Raw genomic sequence first — 25,394 nt, forward strand, 5'->3', positions numbered from 1 at the left:
AATCCAACTTAAGGTGTTTATCACATGAAAAAGTCATCATCTATTTATTATCCAGTTTTATCTCTGATGTTTATTGTGTGAACAGCAACGATTTAAAAGTATATTCTGAAGAGCACAAATGGCAAACAAAACCTCACATTTAAATGTGTTTTTTTTTTCTTCTTCTTCTTTCTCTCTGCTAATTTCATATTTCCCATCATGGTGCATTTGCCGGTCAATGCCGTGTCTCAGTTTGTTACACGCTGTCCTCTTATTTTGGAATGTTGTTTACACGAAAGACAATTTGAAGTGAGAAGAGTTAATATATTACGTCTGTTTCTCGTCCTTGTGTGTATATATATATATATATATGTGTGTGTGTGTGTGTAACTATTTTGTGTCTTGGTGCCAAAGATGTATTCTGTGTTTAAGTTATGATTGATGGGAAAAGAATACGAAAACAAACAAAGGGCCAAGTAAAGTGCCTTGCTTCAGCTGGTTGAACCCATTTGATGTTGCTGTGAACTTTTGTAAAGGAAACATTTGGATGTATGCCTTAACATTTCACAATAATAAATACAAAAATTCTAATATATGTCTGATAAAAACCTCAGGATGTCGTTTCTTCTTCTTTTCTTTTCTTTTTTTTTACAATTTCCTATAAGTCCATTTTAAGACCTCAATCTCTTTCCCTTCTAACTTGTATAAGTGGGTCATTAACAGGAGGTCTTGCAGTCATTAGAATCAGGTGTTCTGCTTCTAAAATATGCAGGGCGGTGGTTCCTGACGACTGGAGTTGAGAAACACTGATTAGAGGTAAACCTGCTGATGTGCTTAACCAACATGCAGGTCCACAAACTGATGGATGAAGGTTCTCTTTCAGGATTTCCAGCTTATGATTCCATCAACTAAAGTGTGTTTTCCAGGTGAAGCTGTAGGAAAACGCGTCCACACCATGACAGTAACATCACCAGGTTTGACTAGGGTTTCCTTTTTCTAGGTTTTTCTCTTTGCTTTATGCCACAGAATCTGGAAGTCATGAGAATCATTTGGAAGTCTTTTTTTGTCAAATTTGAGATGGGGTTTGGTGGTGTTTTTAGCTGGAAATGACTTTTTTGGGGTGGGAGGAGTAAACTTCCACAAATTCAGAAAAATTTTATTGGTCAAAAAGGGAAATCAAATCTTGTCGAAGCATGACTCATTGACAGGCTCTTGGGATAATTGTGGTAAGCCACTATCCGTGTTTTCTCTATGTGTGAAAGATGTCTTGCACTCTGAAAATTGCTTTAGAGTTTTCCCCAGACTGAGAGTTTGATTTAGTTTCTCATCTGTTTTTGAATATCTTCAAATCAGGGCAGGACTTTTTGCTTTTTTATCTTTTATCTTGCTTCATATTTGACAGTTTATGTTTAAGAGATTTAGTATGAGGCATGGCTATGATAAAACATAGGTGTGTGGGAAGTGAAAATGAAACAAATTAACAGTTAATCTCACATAACTCATGATTCAGCAGGTGGGGAATTAAGCTTCTACATAGAGCCAAGTTGGGTAGAACAGCTTTGCAAGCTGCTTTTTAAATTAGCTTTGAATTCAAGTTTGTTTGATTAGAAATATTTGAATGTGAAAGGGTAAAATAAGGCAAAACACTTTCTCGTGGTACCTCATGTCCACTGTGCAATACGTCTATCAGCAGCTATAAAACAGACCTTCAGTGCAAATATGGTTAACAGCGAAAACTATGTTCTTACCTCGGAGAGCCTCTAAACATACTTCTGGTCATTGCGGCCAAATGGGTTCGTCTTTGTCTTTCGGGAACAAGGGCGTCTTTGTTTCCGTCCATGTCTCGGCTTGTATCGGGGTTGGGTTTTTGTGGTGTCTGGGTTATTCTTGAGAATTACATATTTCGCTCCATCAAGTTGGTTCTGAGCCAAATAAAGACGAGGCCTAACGAACAAATGAAGCGCTAATTTAGCCAGAGGCGTTAAACAACCAGGCTAGGTTTGCTAACACTACTTCCTTTAAGCTCCTAAAATAAGTAATTATGTTGGCAAGAAAATTAAGATACAGTTGACGCCAGATATTAACATACGCTAAAAAAAACTCGTACATATTTTTTTCCCCTCCCTACTTGATATAAAATCAGGCCAAACGTTTCTTGTTTTAGCTTAGTAGAAATTACCAAAATTATTTCCATTTGCTAAATGCCAGAAAACTTAGTTCAACCAACTGTTTTATTTTATTTATTTATTTTTTTGAGATTTGTGACTTTCCTCAAATTACATTTGGTCAGTATCTTTTTAAAATGTAGACTTGGGTTGAATTTGACAAGTTATAAAATAAAAAAATCTCTTAAAGACATTCTGGGTTTTCTGGCATTTAGCAAAAAGAAATCCATCCATCCATCCATTCATTTTCTGTTCACCCTTGTCCCTAGTGGGGTCAGGAGGGTTGCTGGTGTCTATCTCCAGCTAACGTTTCGGGTGAGAGGTGGGGGTCACCCCGGACAGGTCGCCAGTCTGTCGCAGGGCAACACAGAAACATACAGAGACACACAACCATTCACACACACACTCGCACGTAGGGAGAATTTAGAGAGACCAATTAACCTGACAGTCATGTTTTTGGACTGTGGGAGGAAGCCGGAGAACCCGGAGAGAACCCACGCATTCACAGGGAGAACATGGAAACTCCATGCAGAAAGACCCCGGGCCGGGAATCGAACCCAGGACCTTCTTGCTGCAAGGCAACAGCGCTACCAACTGCGCCACTGTGCAGCCTGCAATGAATAAGAAAATAATTTTGGTAATTCTAACCAAACTAAAACAAAAATTGGTCTGATTTAATGTGATGGGGGAAAGATATGTAAAAGTCTATTTATGCATATCTGGTTTCAACTGTACTCAGCTAGCTTAATTAATACAATTCTTAATGTTTGTTTTTGTTTTAAAAAATGACATGTCTGATATTGTGAAAAGGATGTGGTTGGCACAAATTCAGTGGAAACAATGGATGTGTTTCTTTTGCTCTCTTTCCAAACCGTCCAGCTTCTTGCTGGTGCCTGACATTTTCACAGTTAACCTTTTTTCACTTTTCTTCACACAGCTGATTGTTCTGGAGTATCGTCATCCTGCTAGTATCTGTCAGCAGAATGGACGTCCATAAACAAACAGTGAAGAATTTAAGAGCCAAGGAATGACATCCCTCCTCCCCCTAAAATTAGGGCTACTATTTCCACCAAGAAATTCCCTTAACGAGTGGCACATTTTAGGTGTCATGTGCCTTTAAAATTAACCATGCCCCTAAACACTGTCTAACCACCGGCTCTGTGTGTTTTTACCATTAAAGGAGCCATTCATGAATGTAGAAGACGGTCTCTGATGAACTGGACAGCTGTTCATTCTTTGACCTTATCACTGGAGACTGCGGTGCAATGAGAGAAAAAAAAAAAACAAATTCCTACAGTTTATCTCAGTGGAGTCTTTATGGTAACAAAACGATAGGAGTTATCAGTTCCACTTATGAAACATCTCCATACTCATTACTAAAAGTGTCCTTATTAGCCAAACCTGGTTTGAAAGTAGGACTACTTTTGGATCTGTGCCGACCTGTGGCTTGTATCTGTCCCATTGTACTCAATATTTAGTACCTGGTTGTGTATGTTGACAGACGCATTTAGCTGGTCTAGAATAGGGGCAAGTCCAGTCTGCAGTGGCCAGTGTCCCGCTTGTTTAGCATGTTACCTGGTTCTTCAGGACTTGATTTGAATGATGTGGTCTTTGCATAATTTGAGGACTTGCCAAAGATACAGCAGGTTTTAGAAATTCTGTTACTGAAAGAACTTTGGCACCGAATGGGATGAACCTTCCAGCCATAGAGTCCAGGAAAGCTAAAACAGGTTTTGTGTTGGAACACATGACAGAAAATCACCAGCCAGATTTATGCTCTTATATTGACTCATTGTCTTTGACGTTTGACAAGACAGCAAACAACTAGTTTGAGTTTAAAGGCAGCTTTGAATAATTTGCCAATTCCTGTTTCTTCATTTTAGATTTTTAAAGTCTACCTGCGACCCATTTGTGATCTAGCAGGACAATCTGCAAAGACTTGTCGTTCCTTCTCCTCAATGCAAATGTTGTTCAGTAGTGCATGGTTGTTTGTCCTCTGGTACACCGTGAAGGACTGGTCATCTGTCCAGGGTGTACTCCACCTTTTCCCCATTGACAGCTGGAGATGGAACAATACTGAACTGAACATTGCTTGCAAAAACGACCTGTTTTGACTTGATTTTTTTTTTCCTTTTGTTTTGTTTTTTCTTTGTTCTTTTTCGCTTAACTAACATGAGCCTTAATGCAAGCTTTGTGTTTACATCCGGTCCAGGTCATATTGTCTTATCTGTGGTTGGCTGTTTTCTGCATGATCTTGTCAGTGACATATGCTGACATTGTGTGCATGTGTTATGGAGTATTCCACATGTCTAAAAATGTTCCTTTTAAAATCAAGCCTCCCGTGGCAGTATGAGAAAAGATTTTTAAATTCCTTGGATGGAGCTTTATTTACTGGGTCTACTCTGCATCCCCAGAACCAAACACAGACAAGCAGCGCTCGGATTTGTACGCTCCATAAATCTGGAACAAACTTCCAGAAAACTGCAAAACAGTCGAAACACAGACTTCCTTTAAATCAATGCTTTAAAACTCACCTGCTTAGAGTTGCCTCTGATTAACAACTGGAACACTGATTGATATAGTCGCTTGATGGCATTTGAGAAAATGTCCTGTTTGTTGCTGGTTTTTTATGGCAGAAATGACTTTGAACTGCCTTGTCGCTGAAATGTGCTACACAAATAAACTTGACACAACTTAACACATCATCTCTTTCCATGTGATGCAATTGAGTGCAATCTTTAGGAAACCACCATCTCACCGTCGGTATACAGCTACACATTTGGCCGTTCTAGTACATTTCCACGAACGATTTCGTTCTGAAATGTTCTCTGTAGACTTTGACTCTCTGTGTAAATATTTTGGCCTTCCTTGTTCACCAAGTGAGCTTGAAATGACATTCCACGGATGCCGAACATTCTCCTGCGGGTGCCTTTTCTTTTTTTTTTCTTTTTTTTTTTTTTTGTAGCCAAGTGCCACTTTTCTCAGTTGAGGGGAAAAAAGGCTTCAGTAGTAAATCTCCATCTGTTGAATTCCATTTTCAGTTGGGACACATGTGGCACCACGCTGTCTGTGATTTACCCTTATTTTTGGTCCCGTCCGTTGGCGGGGATCATGTTTCGGATATATTCTGTCCGTCCTCTTATGTCAGTACCCTCCGCCAAACTGCGTGGAGTGACTTGAGGAGTGGATGGGGGTGTTAGGGAGTGTGTGTGTGAGAGGTTTGGGGATGTGGGGGGGGCAACAAGGGAAAGGTTAGGATTACGGGACACCAGAAACAGCCATGTCTGAACCACTTCGATAAAGGGAGATTGATTCCTGAAGGAATCTCGTCGTCATCCGGGCAGGGATGAAATCAAATCATCGGACATGTATGCATTCCACACACATCTGGATTCCTGCTTGGGGTGCTGGGATCGCTGTGGGGGCTAAATGCATTCATCATCATTATTTCATCACTCTGACCCCTGGCAAGTGTGAGTGGTTCTCACCTGACCTCAACATTCAGCGAGTAGATCAAGAACAGATGTCAACTTTTTTATGGTAAATTTATTTATATATATATAGTCACAATGTCGTGACAGTATTTTATGACATAATCTGTGAAAAGATCAATCTCCTCCACCTGCAACCAGTCAGAACCAGGAGGAGGGTCTTATTGCTGTCAATCAGTCTTGTGTACTGGCTGCCAAATGTGTTCATGGCAAAATGTAACTAAAAATTGTCTGATTTGACTTTTTTTTTTTTTTTCCCCACCAGGGGGTCTTTTGTGGGCTCTAGTGTCTCTTATTCGAAAGTAGGCTGACAGGAAAGGGGGAAGGAGAGGGGGGAAGACATGCGGCAAACATTGGCCGGGTCTGGGAATCGAGCCCGCGACCGCCACGTTGAAGACTGAAGGGCTCCAAATGTGGGTCGCGCTATCCTCTATGCCACCACAACACACCCCTTGATTTGACATTTTTCAACCACTTTTCCTGCTTCTCAGGTTTGACCTGGTAACGGATTTAAATTTACTCTTTATCTGCTGTCAACGTTGGTCATTCTAGCTAGCTTTAGCATTCATGATTCAGGCTGTGCCAACTGCAGTGTAGGCAAGAGCAAAGGGGAGGAGGGAATTGGGGGGGATGAGCAGTGACATTTGGAGGGTAATTGACAACGCTAAGACACACCTCCTGGCTCTGATTGGTTACTTCTGTCAGGTTTCTAGTTGATTTCTTTTTTGTTTTATGTTTTTTTTTTTTTAAATCATCACAGATTATCTTTTGCGTCTATCATGGCATAGTGACAGCTTCAACAAATTTGTGAAAAACATGTTTTTTCTTTTTTACATAGTGCACTTTTAATGTCCTCCCATTTTCTCCACATTTTCTTTTTTTTTTTTTTCTTTCAGATTCAAGTTAATAATGACCTGTTTGTCATACTAGATGTATTTGTCTGGGGCAAATTCAGGGAACAGTTAGTTAACAAATGATCTGACAACTTTACGAAGTTATTGAGCAAACTTTCTGCAAAAAAAAAAAAAAAAAAAAAGAATAAAAGGAAATATTTGGAAAAATAACTGCGGTGCTTTGTTTTGCCTTGATATCCTTGGAGATTCCAAAACTTCCTGCCTGCAGCAGTCTTGGAATGTTCCACACCCCCTGAGCTTTTCCACATAAGTCAGGGCACTGTTCTAATTTTAGTATGCTGAGAAAAAAAATGAAAATATCTCATAAAAAGGTTACTACTTGCAGCAGGTTTTTTTTTTACTTTTTGCTTGAGTTGCAGCATTGGTGAGAGCGATTGGTGGTTTACCAGGAAGAGGATCCCTCCTGTATGGGGAGTGGTTAATGCAATAGAGTTGGAACCAATGTTTCTGATTCATCAGGAGGTTGTAGAAGCTGTTTGTTTGTTTGTTTGTTGTTGTTTCTTTGTGTTTTCTTTGTTTTTTACTCTTATTCAAAACACATACATGTTGGGATGGTTTGATAACTGGTAATTGACCAGTCCCAGATGCATCCTGCCTCTCGCCCAGCATTTATTTTTTCATTTGTTTTGATGAGTGTATATTTTTTGCTTCTATTTTCATTGTAATTAGAATAAAACAGATTTTTATTAATTTTTTTGTATGTGTGACTTGGAGTTTGCATCAATCATGTGTTTGCATCTCGTTTCTCAGTCGGTCACCATAGCAAGAAGCCACAGACCACAAATATATGTGTGTTCCCAACACAGCTTAAGACACGTGGGTCAAATATTTCTCGCCACAGCTCTTTCTGTGACCCTCTAGACTCCAAATTACATCAATAAGTCCCTCCAGTTTTTCGCAATTCCACAAAATTCACACAAACTCAACAGAGCTTCACATTTTTTTTCTGATTTTACTGCACATTTTTCTCAAAATTGGTCAAAAATGTTGGGTTTAAGTGACTGCTGCCTCAGCCTCACTTGATGTCAAGTTGTAGTCCAAAAATCACATTTAACATCATACAATAGAGTAAATATCGCAAAATTTCCTAATAAATATTTCTAAATTGGCACCACAACATCTGTGATTTTGATAGCCAAAAACCCACAAAACCAATCACAAAATCCCAAAGGGACTGATTATTTAATTTTAAGAAACACTTATTGAATGCTGAAACAAACGTCTATTTATTGATGATTGATTGACAGTTTAATGGGTTTCATCAATACATTCTGGCACAACCGGCCCTTTTAAGAACGTTCAGATTTTTGATGTAGTCCAAAATGAAAATGAGTTTTGACGCCCATGGCTTAAGACACAATTAGGAAGTGAAAGTAAAATAATGCATGGTTGTGATTGAAACATTTCTAATAAGATATTGAAAAGTTTCACATGCACTTTCATTGTGCCCAACTGGCTCTTTGTTGTTGTTGTTACTGTTAAACTGTTTTTCACACAATTTTTGCTCCAAGTTTTTTTTTATTATTATTTTTAGTGTACGTTTCTTCCAATTTGCAGAGATTTAACATTTTACCATTTCAGTTAAATCACATGGTTATCAGTTATGCCACATACGCTCAAAGAAATGCATGTCTAGACTTTGACTGGGCCATTCTACTACATAAATCTGCTGTAGTAGGGTTTTGTTTTCCTTGTTGGATCTGAAGTTTCGTCCAAGACTTTCAGAATCACCTAGTACGTAGTTTTGTCCATCTTCTCATCTGTGATGTTGGCCTTAGTAGGGCAATTCAAACTAAACCAAAATCTAATTACAGAAGTGTGGTTAGCTTTTTTTATGTCTATAAATGCTTTATTTATTTTTAAATCCTCTCCACAATAACTTCCTTCACTCTTCATTTTGAGGTTTAAAAGTGATCCCTCATCTTTACTGCGTGGTTCCTCTGTGACTTTATAAACAGATTTATGAACCTGTGTTTATAAAGTCCCTCACACAATGTAAACCTGGAGCAGAGTTCAGCTGTCACTGAAGAATCGCAGCCTGTGATCTGTGGTTCCCAGGGAATCATCTGGAGCGCAGAATGAGTCAACGCATCGGTGTCTGGAGAAACGCAGACCAGCACCTCCAGGCTGTATGATTAGCACACAGTAGATGCAGTCATACCACATTTAATCGCTTTTTTTCTCCTCTGAAAAACTTTGACTCTGGGATTCAATGTGAAAATCCAACGCAAAGCTGTGTGTGACAGTGAAATGGAAGGAAAAAGGACGAAAAGTGCAAATGAGAATCGGAAAGATTTTAATTCTGCCCTTTTTAGTTTCGCACATCTGAATTAAATCCACTTGCAACAAATTGCCATCAAACGTGACCTTTATCGCAGTAGTTGTTAAACTGCGCCTCTCTGTGTGTAATTCAGTGTTGGCATGAGATCCAGCTGTCCTGTGAAGGCCTGGGGTTGGGGGGGGGTGGGGTGGTTGTTGGAGAACACTAGTGAAAGGAAAAGCAAGAACAGCTCTGCCTCAGACAAAACTGAATACTCGGTTCATTCAGTCAAAAACTTTGTGTTCCCACTCTTCTTCTGTCACTTCTGGTGTTCCCCAGGGCTCAGTCCTGGGGCCACTTCTTCTTCTTGTTCTTCTTCTTCTTCTTTTATTTATCTCCTCCCTCTTGGTTCCATCTTCTGTCATTTCAACGTCCAGTTTCACTGACAGATGACACCGAGGCTTCCTCACCTCCCATCTTGACTATTTTAATTCTCTGCTCTAGTATCCGTTTCATTGGTGGATTATTTCACTTCCAGCAGGACATTTTTTCCTGTTTTAAAAGCACTGGTTCATAGAGGAACTAGTACATTTCCATCCATATTAAGGAATTTTTGGGTAACACTTTATTTGACGCCAAATGTCTATTGAGACACAGTCATAAATACATGACATAACACCTGTTATGAACATGAAGGGGTCTTTATGAATGTTTACGACCGTTGTCATGAAGTGTCATTTGGTAAATGATGGCACTATTAATGCAAAGTTGCTTTAAAAGTGCCAATTTTGCATCAATAACCTGCTCCTCAACATCTCCAAAACAAAGGAGCTGGTGATCGACTTCAGGAAGAACAAAACGGACATCCAGCCTCTCACCATCAGTGGGACCTGTGTGGAGAGGGTCCCAGTGTTCAGGTTTCTAGGCATGGAGTTGGAGGACAAGCTAACCTGGAGCACCAACACCAAGGAGCTACTGAAGAAGGCACAGCAGAGACTGTACTGTCTGAGAATCCTCAAGAAGAACTGTCTCCCCTCAGACCTGCTGCAGGCCTTCTACCACTGCTCCATAGAGAGTGTGCTCACGTACAGTCTGTGTGTCTGGTACGGCAGCAGCACATCCTCGTTCAAGAAGGCGCTCCAGAGGGTTGTCAGGGCAGCAGAGAGAACCATAGGCTTCCCCCTCCCCACCATGGAACAGATTTACACTTCCAGGCTCCGCAAGAAAGTTCTGGACATTTTAAATGACTCTTCACACCCTGGCCATGGTCTCTTCCAGCTGCTGCCATCAGGCAAGAGATACAGAGCAATAAAAACCAGGACAAATCACTTAAAAAACAGTTTCTACCCAATGGCAATCATGGCGCTAAATTCAAAGGCATAAGAACTTCTGCTTTTGACACCACTCTGTTAAAAATGTAAATTCTGTTTACTCTGCAACACCTCCAGGTGCTGCAACCATCTTCTGATGTCTATTTATTTCTCGTTTTGTGCTGTTTGTTTCTTCATCTTTTTATGTATGTATATTTATATTGTGTGTTGTGTATGTGTATATAACCTGCACTTTATCTCGAGTCAAGCACGATCTCAATCTCGTAATCTGTTGATGACAATGATAAATAAATCTTATCTTATCTTGTTATACACTTTAATGCAAAGTTGCCACTTTTAATGGACTTTTAAAGCAACTTTGGATTAATAGTGTCATTATTTACTGAATGACACTTCATGACAACAATCGTAAACATTCATAAAGACTCTTTCATAATAGGTGTTATGTCATGTTTTTATGACGGTGTCTTGTCAGTCTTAGGCACACCCCTTCAAATAAAGTGTTTCCAACTATTGACTTCTACGAAGCTCCTATATCGTGCTGAAGAGTTACTTGTAAGCTACGTCTTTTCTTATTATTTCAAGTGGACTAAGATATTTGCACACTAGACCAAAAGTACTTGCCGATTTTGTTTTTTGCGGTGAGAAGAAACCGTTAGAGCCACAGATAAAGACTTCAACCACAACATGACTGTGTGGCTCAGAAATCCTCTCGAGACCTGAAAGCAATGCGTTGTCTTTGTTCTTGCGCACACTCACTCTCCACCTCTCGGTGCTAACGGCATGCGCGGAATCTGACACTCATGCCAGCCCTCATCATTTTCTTAACTAGCTGGCAATAAAATCCAAAGAATGACTGTCGTGAGGGTTTCACAGGCTCCAGAGTTAAAGCAACATACCAACAGGTGCAGGTCAGCTAGAGCATGCGTTTGGCTCAGGAATTTATTTGGCAGGCCTCAGCATGCAGGGTTGGTTTATATGACCTTTTATGGCCCAGGTGTACTTACATGATGACCTGCCTAACAAGTCTTCCGAGGCTACGAGCTAGCTGTAGTGTTCATGCAGTTACTGTTATTATGAAGGTGAACTTTTGTTCATATTAGAGGACATGTGATACATTTTTAAATTGGAGAAGATTTCTAAGATATAGTTTGTCAAAGCTGGAGAATCCAACAAATAAACTCCTTTTCTAGACATAATTTTGGAAGTTATCTCATGCAAGATACAAACATTATGTTAATGTATTTTTAAGAAGGGAAGAAATAAATCCAAGGTGCTCTGGATTTTATGTCATATAAAGATACACCTTTAGTTGTCAAAGTTTAACCTTTTGTTATAACAAATATAGTGTGGTGTAAGTCCTAAGAGAAAGTAATGCTACAACTGAGGTAGAATTCACTGTTCAGAGTCATTGAATATCATGCAAACATTAATTTTCTTTGGATTTAATTTCTCTTATTTCATTTTAAGCAAAAGCGTTTGTGTAATGTGAATAAAACCGTGGTATTTACACCCCATCCTCTAGGAAAATAATTTCTTAAGGTGATAAAAATGATCACAAAAATTTATAGTGAGCTCTATCTTGTTGTTGAGACCTTTCAAAGGCAACACACCATAAATTGTACAAGCTGGTTTAAAAGGCATAATAGTGACAAATTAATATAACGTCCTCTAAAATACTTCTTGCACGTTTTCTCCCATGAGCTACACTTGAGCTGTCGGAAGTTTTACTCTGAATGAAAACTTGTATAGTTTTACGAATATTTGCTGCCCTCTAATGGTAAAATGTGTTATTGCCCTTACTACTGTACCAAGCTTCTCTTTTGGCGGGTTAGATAGAAGTGGTCATTAATATTCATGAGTTAGTGCTTCCCATTGGCTATTGGCTCAGGCAAGCGCACAGGGATTGGATAGAATATGTCTTTATGAGGCGTTTGACAACTGCACATGCTCTGACCAGATTGACACGATTTAGATTGGAAGAGCAGTGTCAGAATCCATAAAAAAATTTATTCTTTCAGAAAAACAGATCAGGCACCATAATAAGAACTGAAATTCCAGGAAATTAAGTAAACTAAGCATAATTAATTTGCATTTTTTATGGATTTAATTTAATTTTACGTTATTATTCTGTGATCTATAAGGACATCAGACCACTAACAATGCATTTTTCCATCTTTTTAGAATTTAGAAACTTTTTGGTAAAACAATTCTTTAGTGTTTAACCAATAATTCACCGAGTTTATGTTAACGTCATCTTTTGAATAATAAATAGAAGGTGCGGTTTCCACAGACCACGTGACCACGCTGTTTAAGCGTAACATTTTTTACTCGCAGCTAGCCAACGGCGTTTGCTAAGGTATAGTAATTCTGAAGTTCTGATTGGCCCATTAAGTCGAATGGCCCTCTCTGATTGGCGGAAAGAGCCAAGTTGTTCCTATGCGTTCTTCCGGCTTACATGTTAGGGGGAAAAAAAGAAAAGACGAATGGAAAAATTGTAATCCTCAAAACGACCATTGCCTAGTTCTTTAGCGGTTACGGTAATGTCAGCACACATTCAGAAACACTGCCGCTTTGTTAGCTTGTAGAAATCGCGCCTTTATACTCTTTAGAAAGTTAATACTTTAGACTGAAAAGCAGCCAGCTTTTAGTTGTCGTCTGGAACGTTAGCTTGCTGCTAGCAACAGCAGCTAGCTAACAAGGTAGCTTTTTACTTTTAAGGCTACGGAACCAAGACTATTGACCACAGAGACGATTATTAGCTTAAGATAGATGGCGTTTAGGTGTTTTTGTGCAGGCAGAACCTAAAGACTGCGACTGTGTCATCAAAACAACTTACTATTGGGTAGCACTTGTGTGATTACCGACGAGTGTCATATGATATTCACCATTTAATACCAAACAAGGAGACGAGAAGCTGCCTGTCTTTTCATATGTTTTTGCTGTGCTTCTAGCACTTAACGTCACCGAGTTGCTGTTATCTCCTCGGCTTCATCAGCTGCTACTGATTGTGTCCTGAACGTTTACATTAGCCTGCTCTTTGTCCCGCTCAGTTAAACTCGAGGGTTTTTACTTAGTATTGGCTACTTACATGTTTTAGTATTGCATTTTTACTTTCATTTTGACTTTTGTTAAACAATGTGTGGTTCTAAACTTGTGGGTCACCCCGTCCCCCTATTTTTTTAGGTCAGAAGAAGGTCGGATGAGCTCTCAACAATTCCCCCGACACGGGCTGCCTGCAGTTAGCGGCGGTGCCGCTCAGATCCCTGCTACTGCAAACCTGGTGCCTGTCAACCAGCCATCCAACCCTCCAGGTAACGCATCATCATCAGAGTATGCTTAGCTTAAGTTCAGTAAATCCATTGCAAGTTCATCATCCAATCCATTACAGGAGCGGTGGGAGAGGGGGACAGCAATCGTGAAGGCGACCATGGTCAGCAGGACCACCCTCCCGCCACAGGAGGGGGGGCAACCTTAGCTTTCAGAGACGACAAGCAGGAGACCATGGTGGTCCGGCCGTACCCGCAGGTTCAGATGCATGGGCAGCCGCAAGCTGCCCCACAGACCGTCTCCATCCAGCCTGGGACGCCTGTCACCTTACCTGCATCCACTGTCCACCTCCCACAGGGCCAGCCTGCAGTCCTCACCGATGGCCAAATGAAGGTGAACGTCTTTTGTTTGTCCCAGTTAGCTTTTTTTTGTTGTTGTTGATGTTTAGCTTTAATTGGAAACTGTGGGGTTTTCTTTGCATTATTGTTTGGTTTTTTTGTGAATTGAATTGCACAACAAGTGACATTTGAAAGGAATGTCTCTCGTCATATTCTGACTTTGAATGCGTTTGTGTAGAAGCCTCACTTTTTCTGTAATTTCTAAATGCAGCAACTACAGCTGCCTTTCAGTTGTTGTTGAAAAGCATTCCTACAGCATGATGCTGCCACTGCTTTACTTTTCTGTGGGTGGTATTCTCAGGATGATGTCCGGATATTAAATTACGTGGATTAAATTCCACGCTGGTCTGTTTACATATTTTATAAGATCACAATACACCTTCAATATCCCAATCTTTTTTATCGAAAAACATAATACCATAACACTACAAACTTGTTTTAGCAGTACATGAGGTTGTGCTCTCAAATATAAATAAAAAGTTCACAGCATTGCTCTCCAGTAACATGGGAAAAAGTGTCTGGATTGGTTGGTGGTTACTTTTTGTTTTATCACCAGAGGTGTTTAAAAAGTTGCAGATGTGACCTGGTCTGTCAGTCGGCGCTCTCTAATGACAGTAAAAGGGAACAGTGGCTGATTTTTAAAACTTAACAGAGGTAGTTTTGTCAGTATGGCATGCATTGCCCATTACCTAAAATTAAGGAATCAGTGCACCCCTAAATAAAATCTATTGGTTGCTGTAATCATGTTACCTATACTTATATTCATACTTGTAGCTAAAGCAGTTTCCATATCTCCAACATAGACCTAGAAGGCCATTTTTATCTTCAGGCATAAAACAAACTCTTCCATTTTTGTACAGGAAACATTCCTTTAATGTTAACAAATCAGATCTGCCCTGCTTCTCAGAAACTCTCCCAGTTTTGTTAAATTGACCAACTCTCTGGTTTCCCTCAGGCTGTCCATAAGCCGCCCATTCCAAGTCGTCTGATCGCCCCGGCTCCCGCTTCCAACCAGGCTCACATACCTAAGGTGGCAAGTCACATCACTGTCACCATAGAGAGCACCATGCCCACCACCCCATCCATCCCCGTGGCAACCATCAGTGGTCAGCAGGTGTGCACAGGCTCTGTACATTAGCCTCTTACGGATGTTGAAGTCATCTGGCTGATTATTCGTCTGTTCTGCTCCAATGTTGCTTTAGGGTCACTCCAGCAACCTTCACCACCTAATGCCAGCCAACATTCACATCATCAGGACCCCCACTGTCCCTTCTCAGCCCTACTCATCCCATTTACCTCGAGGTATGGTTCTTATTGTGTCCTTAAGATGGTTGGCTGTTGTTCTTCCAATGGATTTCTTAAGTACATGTAAACATTTCAGATCTAGGAAAGTACAAAATGTAGTCTTTTATTAAATTGCATTTGCTATTTCTGTCTGATTTATTCAAAAAGTATTTGGGACATTTATGTATGACAAAAAAAACAATAGACATATGTTGTTGGTGCAAATACTTTTCCGCAGCACTCTATTAAAGCGTGTTGTTGTGCTCCCTGCAGGGGCGGCAGCAGCAGCTGTCATGTCCAGCTCCAAAACGGTCCTGCGGCCCGCCACTGGAGCCAGCGCTAGCCCTGGTCAGCCCACGGTGCAGCACATCATCCATCAAACCATCCAGGTGAGTTCAACCGCTCAGACGGAGAAGGAGAGAAACAAAACGGTCCGATAACGAGCTGCTCTGTGTTCCACCTTCCTTCTCTGCTGTGCTGTGCTGTGCAGTCCCGCCCTGCTGTAACAACATCCACAGCCGTTCTCCCAACTGTGGTGGCACCCATCTCAGCTGCCAGGACTCAGTCTCCAGTGATCAGTCCGACAGTCACTCACTCTGAAGTGACACATGGGTATGTCTTACAGAAATGAATGTATTTTAAATATAGATGAATTTTTCTTTGTTTTATGTTCAGTTGCTGTAAAAAGGACAAAAGAAAACGAAGCTGTATGTAAATGATCACGTGAAAACGTCATAGCTTTTCTTTCTTTTTTTCTTTTCTAAATTGGTGGTTTGGACAAAAATTTCTTTAGCCTTTAATTTTGCCCTGTTTTAAAATCTTTTCTTAGCCCTCTCCTGCAACACAGCAAAGGAGACAGTGGGTGATTTTCAGTCTATGATTTATTTTTTTGTAAATATCAGCTAATCTTGCAAAATGAGGACAATTGTCTGGCTGATTGAGAGCAGCACTCGATGTCCTTCACTTCATTATGACTTCTAGATATGGCTCTATATTTGCTACATCAGTTTTTATCAACTCTGGCATGCAGACATTATAATCTTACAACGGATAAAGTCTTCATAAATTGCTGCAGTGAGGAACATGATGATGTGAGCATTTTCCCGTTGCAGGCGTCCGGCGTTGACCATCCACGCCCCTCCCGCCACCGTCGGCATCCAGAGGCCTCAGACGTCGCGGGACTCAACCACACGGATCACTCTGCCGTCTCACCCCGCCATGGGAGCACAGAAGGCCCAGACGCCACACACCATGGCACAGGTTGGTGCTCTGCCACGCTCACATGGTGAAAGGAGCGTTAATGCAAATGACTACAGAGGAAATCTATGTGTCTTCTTTCAACCAGAAGCCCATCTTCAGCACTGTGACTCCTGTTGCCGCAGCGACTGTGGCACCGATAGTTGCCACCAACACTGTGCCATCGACGACCACGATAGGTACTGATGTTGAGCCTGTCTGAGGCTCACAGAAGGTAAACTTTAATTATTAGCAGCACACTAAAATCATTTCTGTTTCCCGAACGCTTAGGTTCTGTACCTCACACTCAAATGACCAGTAGCACTATCGTCACCGTGACGATGCCGTCCCACTCCTGTCACGCTACAGCAGCGACGACGTCCACTATCCCCGTCGGTAAGTCTGTTCTGTTGGGTTATTTTTTTTTATTTTGTCGACCTTCGTTTTGAATATTGTTTCTTGATCCTGATTGGTCGGCGTGGCGCCCTGCACTAACAGTCCTGTGCCTTTAACAGCTAAAGTGGTCCCACAGCCGATCGCCCACTCTTCACCCCGTGTCCAGGCTGAGTACCCGGGAGAGAGGGCTAACCTCATCCCCATCCCAGGCCACAGGTCCTCTCCTAACCCCGTCACCATGGAAACCAGAAGTGACAACAGGTGAGAAGGAAAACGTTTGGTTTGAGTTATGTTTTAGCTCTTAAGTGGATGGTAACATATTTTTATTTGTTGTTTTTATATGTTAATGTCATAATTAAACAAATTTTAGTCTTGGTTTGACATGTGTAAAGGTTAATGCACTTTGGTTACATGAGACTCGAGCGCGTTTAATACTAAAAACTTCTTAACTACACAGTTTAGCAGTAGAATAGTTGTAATCAAAAACATGAAATCAGGATACTTGACTTTTGAAGATGTTTTCTTTTTTTTTTCTCCTTGTCTACAGACCTTCTGTTCCAGTACAGCTCCAGTATTTCCTCCCAGCGTACTCTTCATCATACCCTCTGACACACACATACACACCCATCAGCAGCCCTGTGTCCACCATCCGCCAGTATCCAGGTGAGTCCTGCTGAGTCGTCAGTCAGCTGGGTTTTTGGTTTTTCATTTAAAGATGCACATTCCAGTCACCAAACTTAAGTCTATTTTATTTACTTATTTTTTGTGAGAGACTAGTAAGTAGTGAAAAATTAAGTTAAATTAAAAGTAAGTTTTACTTTTTTACTATTACCATGTGTAAAGTTCTGTACACAGCGCCCTTATCTGATAGTTTGTATGTCTGCAGAACAGATAAAGAGAACAGAGTCTGTGCTATTTTTTATCAAAATAGCACAGACTCAAATTTAGGCCTGAACTTTAACTAAGTCTGTGTGTGTAAATATGGTGTATAGCTTTTAGTTGTGTTCTGCGTCCTGGTGGAAGGTGCATTTAAATGACATAAAATTCTTTATAGTTGGTAGTTTCAATGTGACAAAAACAGAACAATTCATCACTTAAAAAGTGTTAAATTTCTTTGTAAAAATATGAAGAAACACATTTTTCCTTTTCTTCCTGAAGTCACCCCTCAAGCTCCAAGTTCGGCCCTGCCCGCTCAGGCCGGAGTGGGCGTGGCCACCACTGTTCACCTCAACCACATGCAGCTGATGGCGGTGGATCGCATCGGCCTCCCGTCGGCACAGATCAGCACCCAGGGCATCCAGCCCGCACCGATCGCCGCGCAGGGCATCCAGCCCGCGCAGATCGGGGTTCAGGGTCTGCATACGCCCGCGTCGATCGCTACGCAGGGGGTTCAACCCGCACCGATCGTCACACAGCAGCAGCAACAGCCGCAGCAGCAGCCGCAGACTGAAGCCAAGCCAGGTAGCTGTTCACCTGATTCTGCCTCGCGGGGAATCATCGTGGTTAGTTTTTAACAGAACTGGGGCTTATTGGTGATGGATGTGTCGCTTATTTCATGGTGTATAGCTCCTAGTTGTATTCTAGATTGTTTTTCAATATGAGTTGTTTATATCAATTTGCAATTTAGTCCTTTGCTGCTGTGACACATGAAAATCCTCATGATGGTATTAATGAAATCTCATTCTGTAGCTCTATATCTGTCTCTCTCTACATCTGTCTTTCTATATTTATCTGTTGGTCTGTATCTCTATCTATCGATATAGATATCTGGAGACAGATATAGCCATAGATGTAGAATACAATCCTATTCAGTTCTCTGTGTATATCTCTCTCTATATCTGTCTCTATACATCTATGTCTCTCTTTATATATCGCTATCTTCATATAACAATCTATCTCAAAATATCTATACCTCTGTAACAGTCCATCTCTATATTTATTTGTACTTATTGATTTCAGGTGTTGTTCTGGCTGACGGTTTTGTAGCGAGTCCCATCAGCACCACGTTTGGCGCCACCCAGCCTGTAGCTACTACCATGGTACAGGCCCACACACAGGGAGCAGGAGTGGGAGGAGCTCCCACCCTGGTTTCCTCCCCTCGACCCAGCATCCTGCGAAAGAAACCTGCGACCGAAGGGTGAGAACTCGCATTGGGTCACAGCTCCCAGCAGGAGTTTTTTTAAATGTTGACCTTAAGCGGACTTTGTTTTTTCTGTTTGGGTTTTCCAGATGTGTTCGTAAGACCCTGATCCCCACCCAGGCCAGTGAATCCAACAGTGGCAGAATGGATGGTGGTGTGAGAGGAGCAGGATCTCCCCGGCCTGCAGGGTGAGCTTCTTTTGTGTCGGCCGCCTCATCTATGTTCTGAAACGATTCCTATTGGTTGACTCTTCTCTCCTGCCGTTAGAGTGAAACCCAAAGCGGAGGTCCACATGGCCGTGGCCCCTCCAGTCATGGCTGCAGTTGAAGCTCTGCCTGCCCACGGAGGGGAGCAGCAGGCCTCCAACCCCCAGCACCTGAACCAGGCCATGCCCACCATGCTGGCGACCCCGGGGCCCGTTCCTCCCTCCCAGCCCTCCACCGTTCTCTCCCTGCCTGCGGCCATGGCCGTAACCCCCCCTGTTCCGGCGTCGATGGCCAACACCGTGGCCTCCCCCACTCAGCCCGCTGCCAGTAGCACGGCGGCATGCGCCGCCAGCTCCACCTGCCCAGACATCAAGATCAAGCAGGAGGTGGAACCGATGGACACCTCGCAGCCCGGTAGGAAACGTCTTCTTCCTCCAGTTATCAGAGAGTCTGTCAGAAACGTGGATTCACACGCAAGCATGTTGCATCCCTGTAGATCCCAATGTGAATTTGTCCTCAGCCCCGGCCGGCTCCACCCAGGCCAACATGCTGAACCCTCCGGCTACAGCCGAGCTGCTCCCCGGGGCCTCGCCCAGGAAGAAGCCCCGCAAACAGCAGCACGTCATCTCCACAGAGGAGAGCGAGATGGTGGAAACCAACAGCACCGACGAAGAGAAGACCCCCGGGAGGCCCATCAGCGGCAGGGCGGAGAGACGGGAATCCCCTCCCAGGGAATATGTTGGTACGCTTTAACAGCCACTGATAAAATCACTCTGAACATAGGGCTGCAACTTAACACTGTGTTAGTAATCGGTTATTCTATTGATTAATTAGATTTTTAAAAATTTAGATTTTTTTTAAATTTAAGCCTAAATGCAGTGTTACAAAACCCTCCAGGGGATGTAGGGGTTACAGTACCTCATCAAAGGTTTTGCATTCTTGCAATAGTCATTCGGTATAATTGAATACTGTAAGCCTTTCCTACAGTTGCCATCATACTTTCTGCTATTATATAAGGTTTTCTTAAGGCTTTTCTATGGATGTTAATATCTCCTTGGAAAATATCTGGAGTTTAATATCTTGTTCTTTAGTATAGAAAGGCACCACAAACCCATAATATCAACAGAAACTTTCCATAAGTAGGAAAGAAATAAAAAATACATCCAAACTATTTGGAATATTTCTGAGTTATGATCGTGGGGTAAAAAAAGTCAGACAGTTTTGATTGTGTCTCTTTTGTGTTGATGGTCTGAATGGTTTAAAGATGTTTTCATGTGAAGTTCCATCTCAACCTTACATAGACAAACATAAACATGCAGTGAATAAATCAATTTTCAGTCAGTGTTTTGCACTAAAGAGTTAAGAATGAACACCGAGGCTCTTTAAATGTGTACATATTTGACATTTTAAATTGACATTTGTATACAAGATAGACCAGAAAATATTGCAGTAAGCTTATTGTGAGGGAACGCAAAAGAAAAACCTTTTCCCATGTCCCCTAGAGGGCTTCGTACAATATTATAAATACATTAAAAGATGCAAATTAACAAATTATTTGCTTTTTTTTTTTTAAATAAAATGTTTAATTGCCTAAAATGCAACAACGCATTTCTTTAGTGAACGCATGATCATTTGTAGCAAAGAATGCCTCTGCATCCCTTTCTGTTTGATTGAAAGTTAACACAGTGAATGGCTGAGCTGTTTCATTTTTAGATTAACCTATTTTTGGATTAACAGATTAACTGGATTCCCAAACTCAATTTGAACAAGGTGAAACTAAAACTACGCCATTTGAGGAGTTCTGGGTAGAACTTAGACAAGTTTTTACTTTTTTGACATTTTTAGTTTTACTCATAAATGCATGACCTGCAGTATTTGTACAGTTGTTCTATAATTATGGCTCTGAGGGTGTTGTTTCGTCAGAAAGTGGCTTTTTTTATGTTTGTATACTCCACTTAACATCTAGTCGATTACTAAATTAGCTGACGATTATTTCAGGAATCGATTCATCCCGATGAATCGTTTCGTGTTTGATCGGTTAGAGATTTAAAAAAGTGATTTTCTCTTGCAGATGAAGAAGGAGTTCGATATGTGCCAGTCAGGCCTCGTCCTCCCATCACCCTGCTGCGCCACTACCGTAACCCCTGGAAGGCTGCCTACCACCACTTTCAGAGGTACAGCGACATCAGGGTCAAAGGTGAGTCCTCTTCTGACGGGCTGCCCAATCTAAGAATGATTGAGCTGCTTAGTTATAATACCGGAATCGTATTCATTAAAATAAAACCATACGAATGCGTTTTCAAAGTATATTGTCAGTTTTTTTTCTTGTCATGATCATTTTAAGTAGGAATTAAAATGTAGAATTGATTGAGCTGCTCTAATGTATTTTAATGAAACTGACACTATTTTTTCCCCACTTCAGAGGAGAAGAAGTCCAGCTTGCAGGACATGGCCAATCAGAGAGGAGTGGCGTGCAGGGCACAAGGCTGGAAGATTCACCTGTGTGCTGCACAGCTCCGGCAGCTGGTGAGTGACCGCCACATGTTAACATTTGTTCATCAAGTTGTTCATAAACTGCATCTACATTAACTTTAGTTTCACATTTGGAAAATTAGGGGGGCAAAAAAAACTGTAGTCACTTCATGCGAGCAATAAAATAGTTTTTACCAAATGTTAGTTATAGGAAATAGTTTGTGTACCATTTCAAAAATCTTTCATTATTACTACTACTTAGATTGGTGCAAAACTCATAATTGGGGAGCCAACTAAAAGGTCTTTAAATTTGATTTTTGTTTCTCTGTTTGTGTCTGTAGTCGAGTTTGGAGCACGATGTGTACAGCCGTCTCTCCACCCTCCAAGAGGGTCTTATTCCAAAGAAGAGAGCAGGCTCCGACGATGACCTGCACCGAATCAACGAGCTCATTCAGGTACTACAGACAGCTTGGAGATATTTTCATTTAAAGTTCTACTTAAGGTCATATTGAGCAAGAACAGAACATGTCAGCATAGGCATTTTATGCTTTGGGGTATTTCTTGTCGGGTTTTAGTTGTCAAGATTTATTGACGATCAGTTGCCAAGTTAAACACTTGATGTGTTTGGAATCGTTTTTGACTTTTTAAAATGGTTTTTAAAAAATGCTTTTTTAATTAAGCTGTCACATTTAGGACTCTGTTTCCAGTCACATTTGGATGCTTCACTCTGACTTGTTCAGACATGCAGATCCCATCTAACTTCCACTGTCTGTCTAGCTGCCTGAATTTCATCATGAGAAACTGATTTTGTGGAACATATAATCCTCCCACACCCTTTATTTTAGTGTTTGTATTGGGTTGATGAGTGTACAAATTAGAATTTTTTTTACTTTTGCTGTATCATCACAGAGCCTGTGTTTTTTTTTGTTTTTTTTATTTTTTTGGGGGGGGGGTTTGGCATGCAAAAGTCTAAAGCTGAAAAGTTAGTTTTTTTGCACAAGCAACATCTGCAAGCAGCAATGGACGACAAAACCACTTATCTTGGCCCACTGGGGGTAAAGTTTTGCGTCTAAAAAAATTAACTGATTGGACACTGGAAAAGACTATTGTTGTAAGCAAGTTATGCTAAAAGGATTTAGAATATCGGCGAAGCTATCCAAGCCTAAAATAGCATCTCACTACTAAGCAAGATTCAGCAGCACAGATGCTAATGCTAATGTCAGCGTTAAGATGGGTTCTTTTTTTTCTAAGTATGTTCCATGAATGAAACATTTGAAAACTGACTGGGTGTAAAAGCACTTTGCACCAGTGCAGTGTTTGAATAACTGAGATAGATTAAAAACAAATTTATATGCCTTTTTATTCAATAATTTATTGACAAAATGGGTTTCTGAATTGAAAATATTGCTTATTTTAGATGATCAATTTTTATTAAAATTATAGACCCTGCAGTTAACTGAAGTAAAAAATTTTAATCAAGTTCCTCCACAAATTACAAGTTCAAGTTATAAATGAAGTGCCCCCTAGTGGCATAATTATTAGCTGATTAAGAGCCATTCTGAGTATTTGGCATGTCGAGGTGAGTGGATTTTCATCGGCACAGACGGAGCTTCAGAATTTGTTAGGTAGCATTTTTGATTTACAAGTTTTAACATTATGCAACAGATTTCTTTTTTTTTTGCCTTTTTTTTATTACAGTAGTGTGAAGAGGGATTGGATAGTTTCTCTTTAAGGTTTTATTGGTTGGTTTTTGTTTCATGTTTCAGAAATGGTTAAAAACTAACCAAATGTTTAATTAGTTGCTGCCAAAACAAATCATTTTAGGTAAACTGTAGATAAAAATCTTTGCGTCTCCAGGGCAACATGCAGCGCTGTAAGCTGGTGATGGACCAAGTGACCGAGGCCAGAGACACCATGATGAAGGTTCTCGACCACAAGGAGAAAGTTCTGAAGCTGCTCAACAAGAACGGCACCGTCAAGAAATCGTCCAAACTGAAGCGCAAAGAACGGGCGTGAGGTTGAGGGTGAGTCGCTCGCCCCTCGACGACCGCCTCCCCGTTTCCAAGGAGGAAAGGGGGCGGGGCGAAGGAGCGGTTCTGAATTCTGGTGCTATGATTTGCTGCATACAATCGCACGCGCCCTTCCTTAACTGCCCGTGGTTGGGTAGGCAGAGAGAGAAGCCAACCGGGGAGGCTTCGGCGGTCGGAGAAGCTGACCCGGGCAGCGTTCTCTTAAAGACACAGTGAACATACTGAGTATGAAGCAATCTAGGATGTGTTAGTGGCGACAAACAAAACAGAACAAAACCCACAACGGATTTATTTTAAAGACTCTCGAGGCTCGTTTTATTATTAGTTTCTGCCTCCTCCATTAGGACAGCTCAAAGATGGCTTCCTGTGTATCTGTGATAATTGGCATGCAGATGCAGTGAATTTTGAGTCCATCTCCTGAGATTTTACTTTTAGCCGACAGTTTATTCAGACTAATCTTGACTGCTCAGTCTGTGCCTTCATTTTGTTAGTGTAGAAGAATTGGGCGTAGAAATGTGTAAGCTGTCCCACATTTCAAATCACTACATTTTTTTTTCAATTTTTTTTATATATATATCTATATATACATATATTTCATTTGATGGTTACACATTTACCCCTTTTTTTTCTTTTTTTTTTATCAGCCCTGTGTTTAGTTGTAATCTGCAAATCAAAATGACAATACTTGTGTGGGTTAAAAACCTTAATGTGGCATGTTTAAAAGAATTTTTATAGTACAAAAAAGAAAATCCTCATAAAGAATGTCCTTAGTTTTGAAAGTGAAATTGCGATAAACGTCGAACTGCCATCTTTAATCCACTTTAAGATGAATAGATGTCCCACCGTTTAGAGGTGGCGTTGATTTGGTTTGAGACGGTGCAGTGTTTGAAACAGAAGAAGAAGAGAGACTAACTCGCCGTGTTCTCTCACAACGGCAGACTGACTTCATGTAAATCACTGTAAATGTGCTTTTGGTTTTTCATTGACTTGGTTCTTTTCAAGTTTTTGTACTCGATGAAACAGTTTGTGTTGTGTGTGTGTGTTTGTTACGCCTCTTCATCACTGCAGAGTGTAACCGTTGCAGAGTTGCAGGATGAAGCGAGCTTGAAAATATCTAGTCATTGTACATTGTTTTTGTTTGTGTAATTATAGTAAAGATACTTAAAGATACGTTTCTGTGGAATCAATTCAACTCACATTAGGTAGTATTTGTCACCTGTCGAAGCAATTAATGTTTTTCTTTGTATGTTTGGATCAATAATTTAAAAATGTTTCAGTTAAATGGAGGCTTACCTCAAAGACGCGGACTCCTTTTGTGACATCTCGGGGAAGCAAAGCCAACAGGAAGAGCACAGTGGACTTCCTGCAGGCAGCTCCATCCATCGGAGGCCATTTTGACTACAGGTACAAGAAAACGCCTTCAGAATGTCCAGCCATCACACCACGCACATCTTGGAGTGGAATATGGGCTTCAACTCCACACCCAAAACAAACGTAAAGATGCTGACATTCACAGTTAAAGTAGTCCTGCACTGACAGACTGGACATGCCAATAAGAGAGGGAGAAGTCACCATTTCAAAAGCAGCAAAAGTTTGACGATGCGCTTGGGGATGAAGACCTTAATTGGTGAAGACTTGTTTTTTTGGTCTGAGGAAAACCAAGTTGAAATGCTTCTCCGTAATAGTTAGTATGTAGAAAGAATACTTCTTTGAAAGAGGAGAAATCTGCAAACATGAGAACAAAATCTAGGCCTGCAACAAACTATTAGTATAGTAATCCATTATTCTGATTATTAATCGGATTAATAAAATTGGCACATTG

General features: G+C 40.9%; 1 protein-coding gene across 6 annotated transcripts; it reads left to right on the top strand.

The window, feature by feature from the left end:
• Positions 1–829: 829 nt before the first annotated feature.
• On the top strand, positions 830–24,742 carry sap130a (Sin3A-associated protein a). 6 transcript variants are annotated; one of them, XM_044128793.1, is made up of 21 exons: positions 830–905; positions 13,327–13,454; positions 13,532–13,803; positions 14,764–14,922; positions 15,011–15,110; positions 15,366–15,481; positions 15,583–15,704; positions 16,205–16,352; positions 16,438–16,528; positions 16,620–16,724; positions 16,844–16,985; positions 17,272–17,387; positions 17,883–18,185; positions 18,684–18,861; positions 18,954–19,052; positions 19,132–19,484; positions 19,567–19,812; positions 21,142–21,267; positions 21,493–21,596; positions 21,884–21,997; positions 23,400–24,742. In XM_044128793.1, the coding sequence occupies exons 2-21, from the start codon at positions 13,343–13,345 to the stop codon at positions 23,556–23,558; spliced, it is 3,165 nt and encodes a 1,054-aa protein (XP_043984728.1). In that variant the 5' UTR covers positions 830–905; positions 13,327–13,342; the 3' UTR covers positions 23,559–24,742. The 6 variants fall into 6 exon arrangements, with proteins under 6 accessions (XP_043984728.1, XP_043984729.1, XP_043984731.1 ...); XM_044128794.1 differs by lacking the exon at positions 830–905 and adding an exon at positions 12,481–12,499; XM_044128796.1 differs by lacking the exon at positions 830–905 and adding an exon at positions 12,481–12,499 and having other exon boundaries at positions 19,591–19,812.
• The last annotated feature ends 652 nt before the right edge of the window (positions 24,743–25,394 follow it).

The sequence above is a fragment of the Gambusia affinis genome, linkage group LG10 (genome assembly GCF_019740435.1).
Source record: "Gambusia affinis linkage group LG10, SWU_Gaff_1.0, whole genome shotgun sequence".
NCBI classification, from domain to species: domain Eukaryota; kingdom Metazoa; phylum Chordata; class Actinopteri; order Cyprinodontiformes; family Poeciliidae; genus Gambusia; species Gambusia affinis.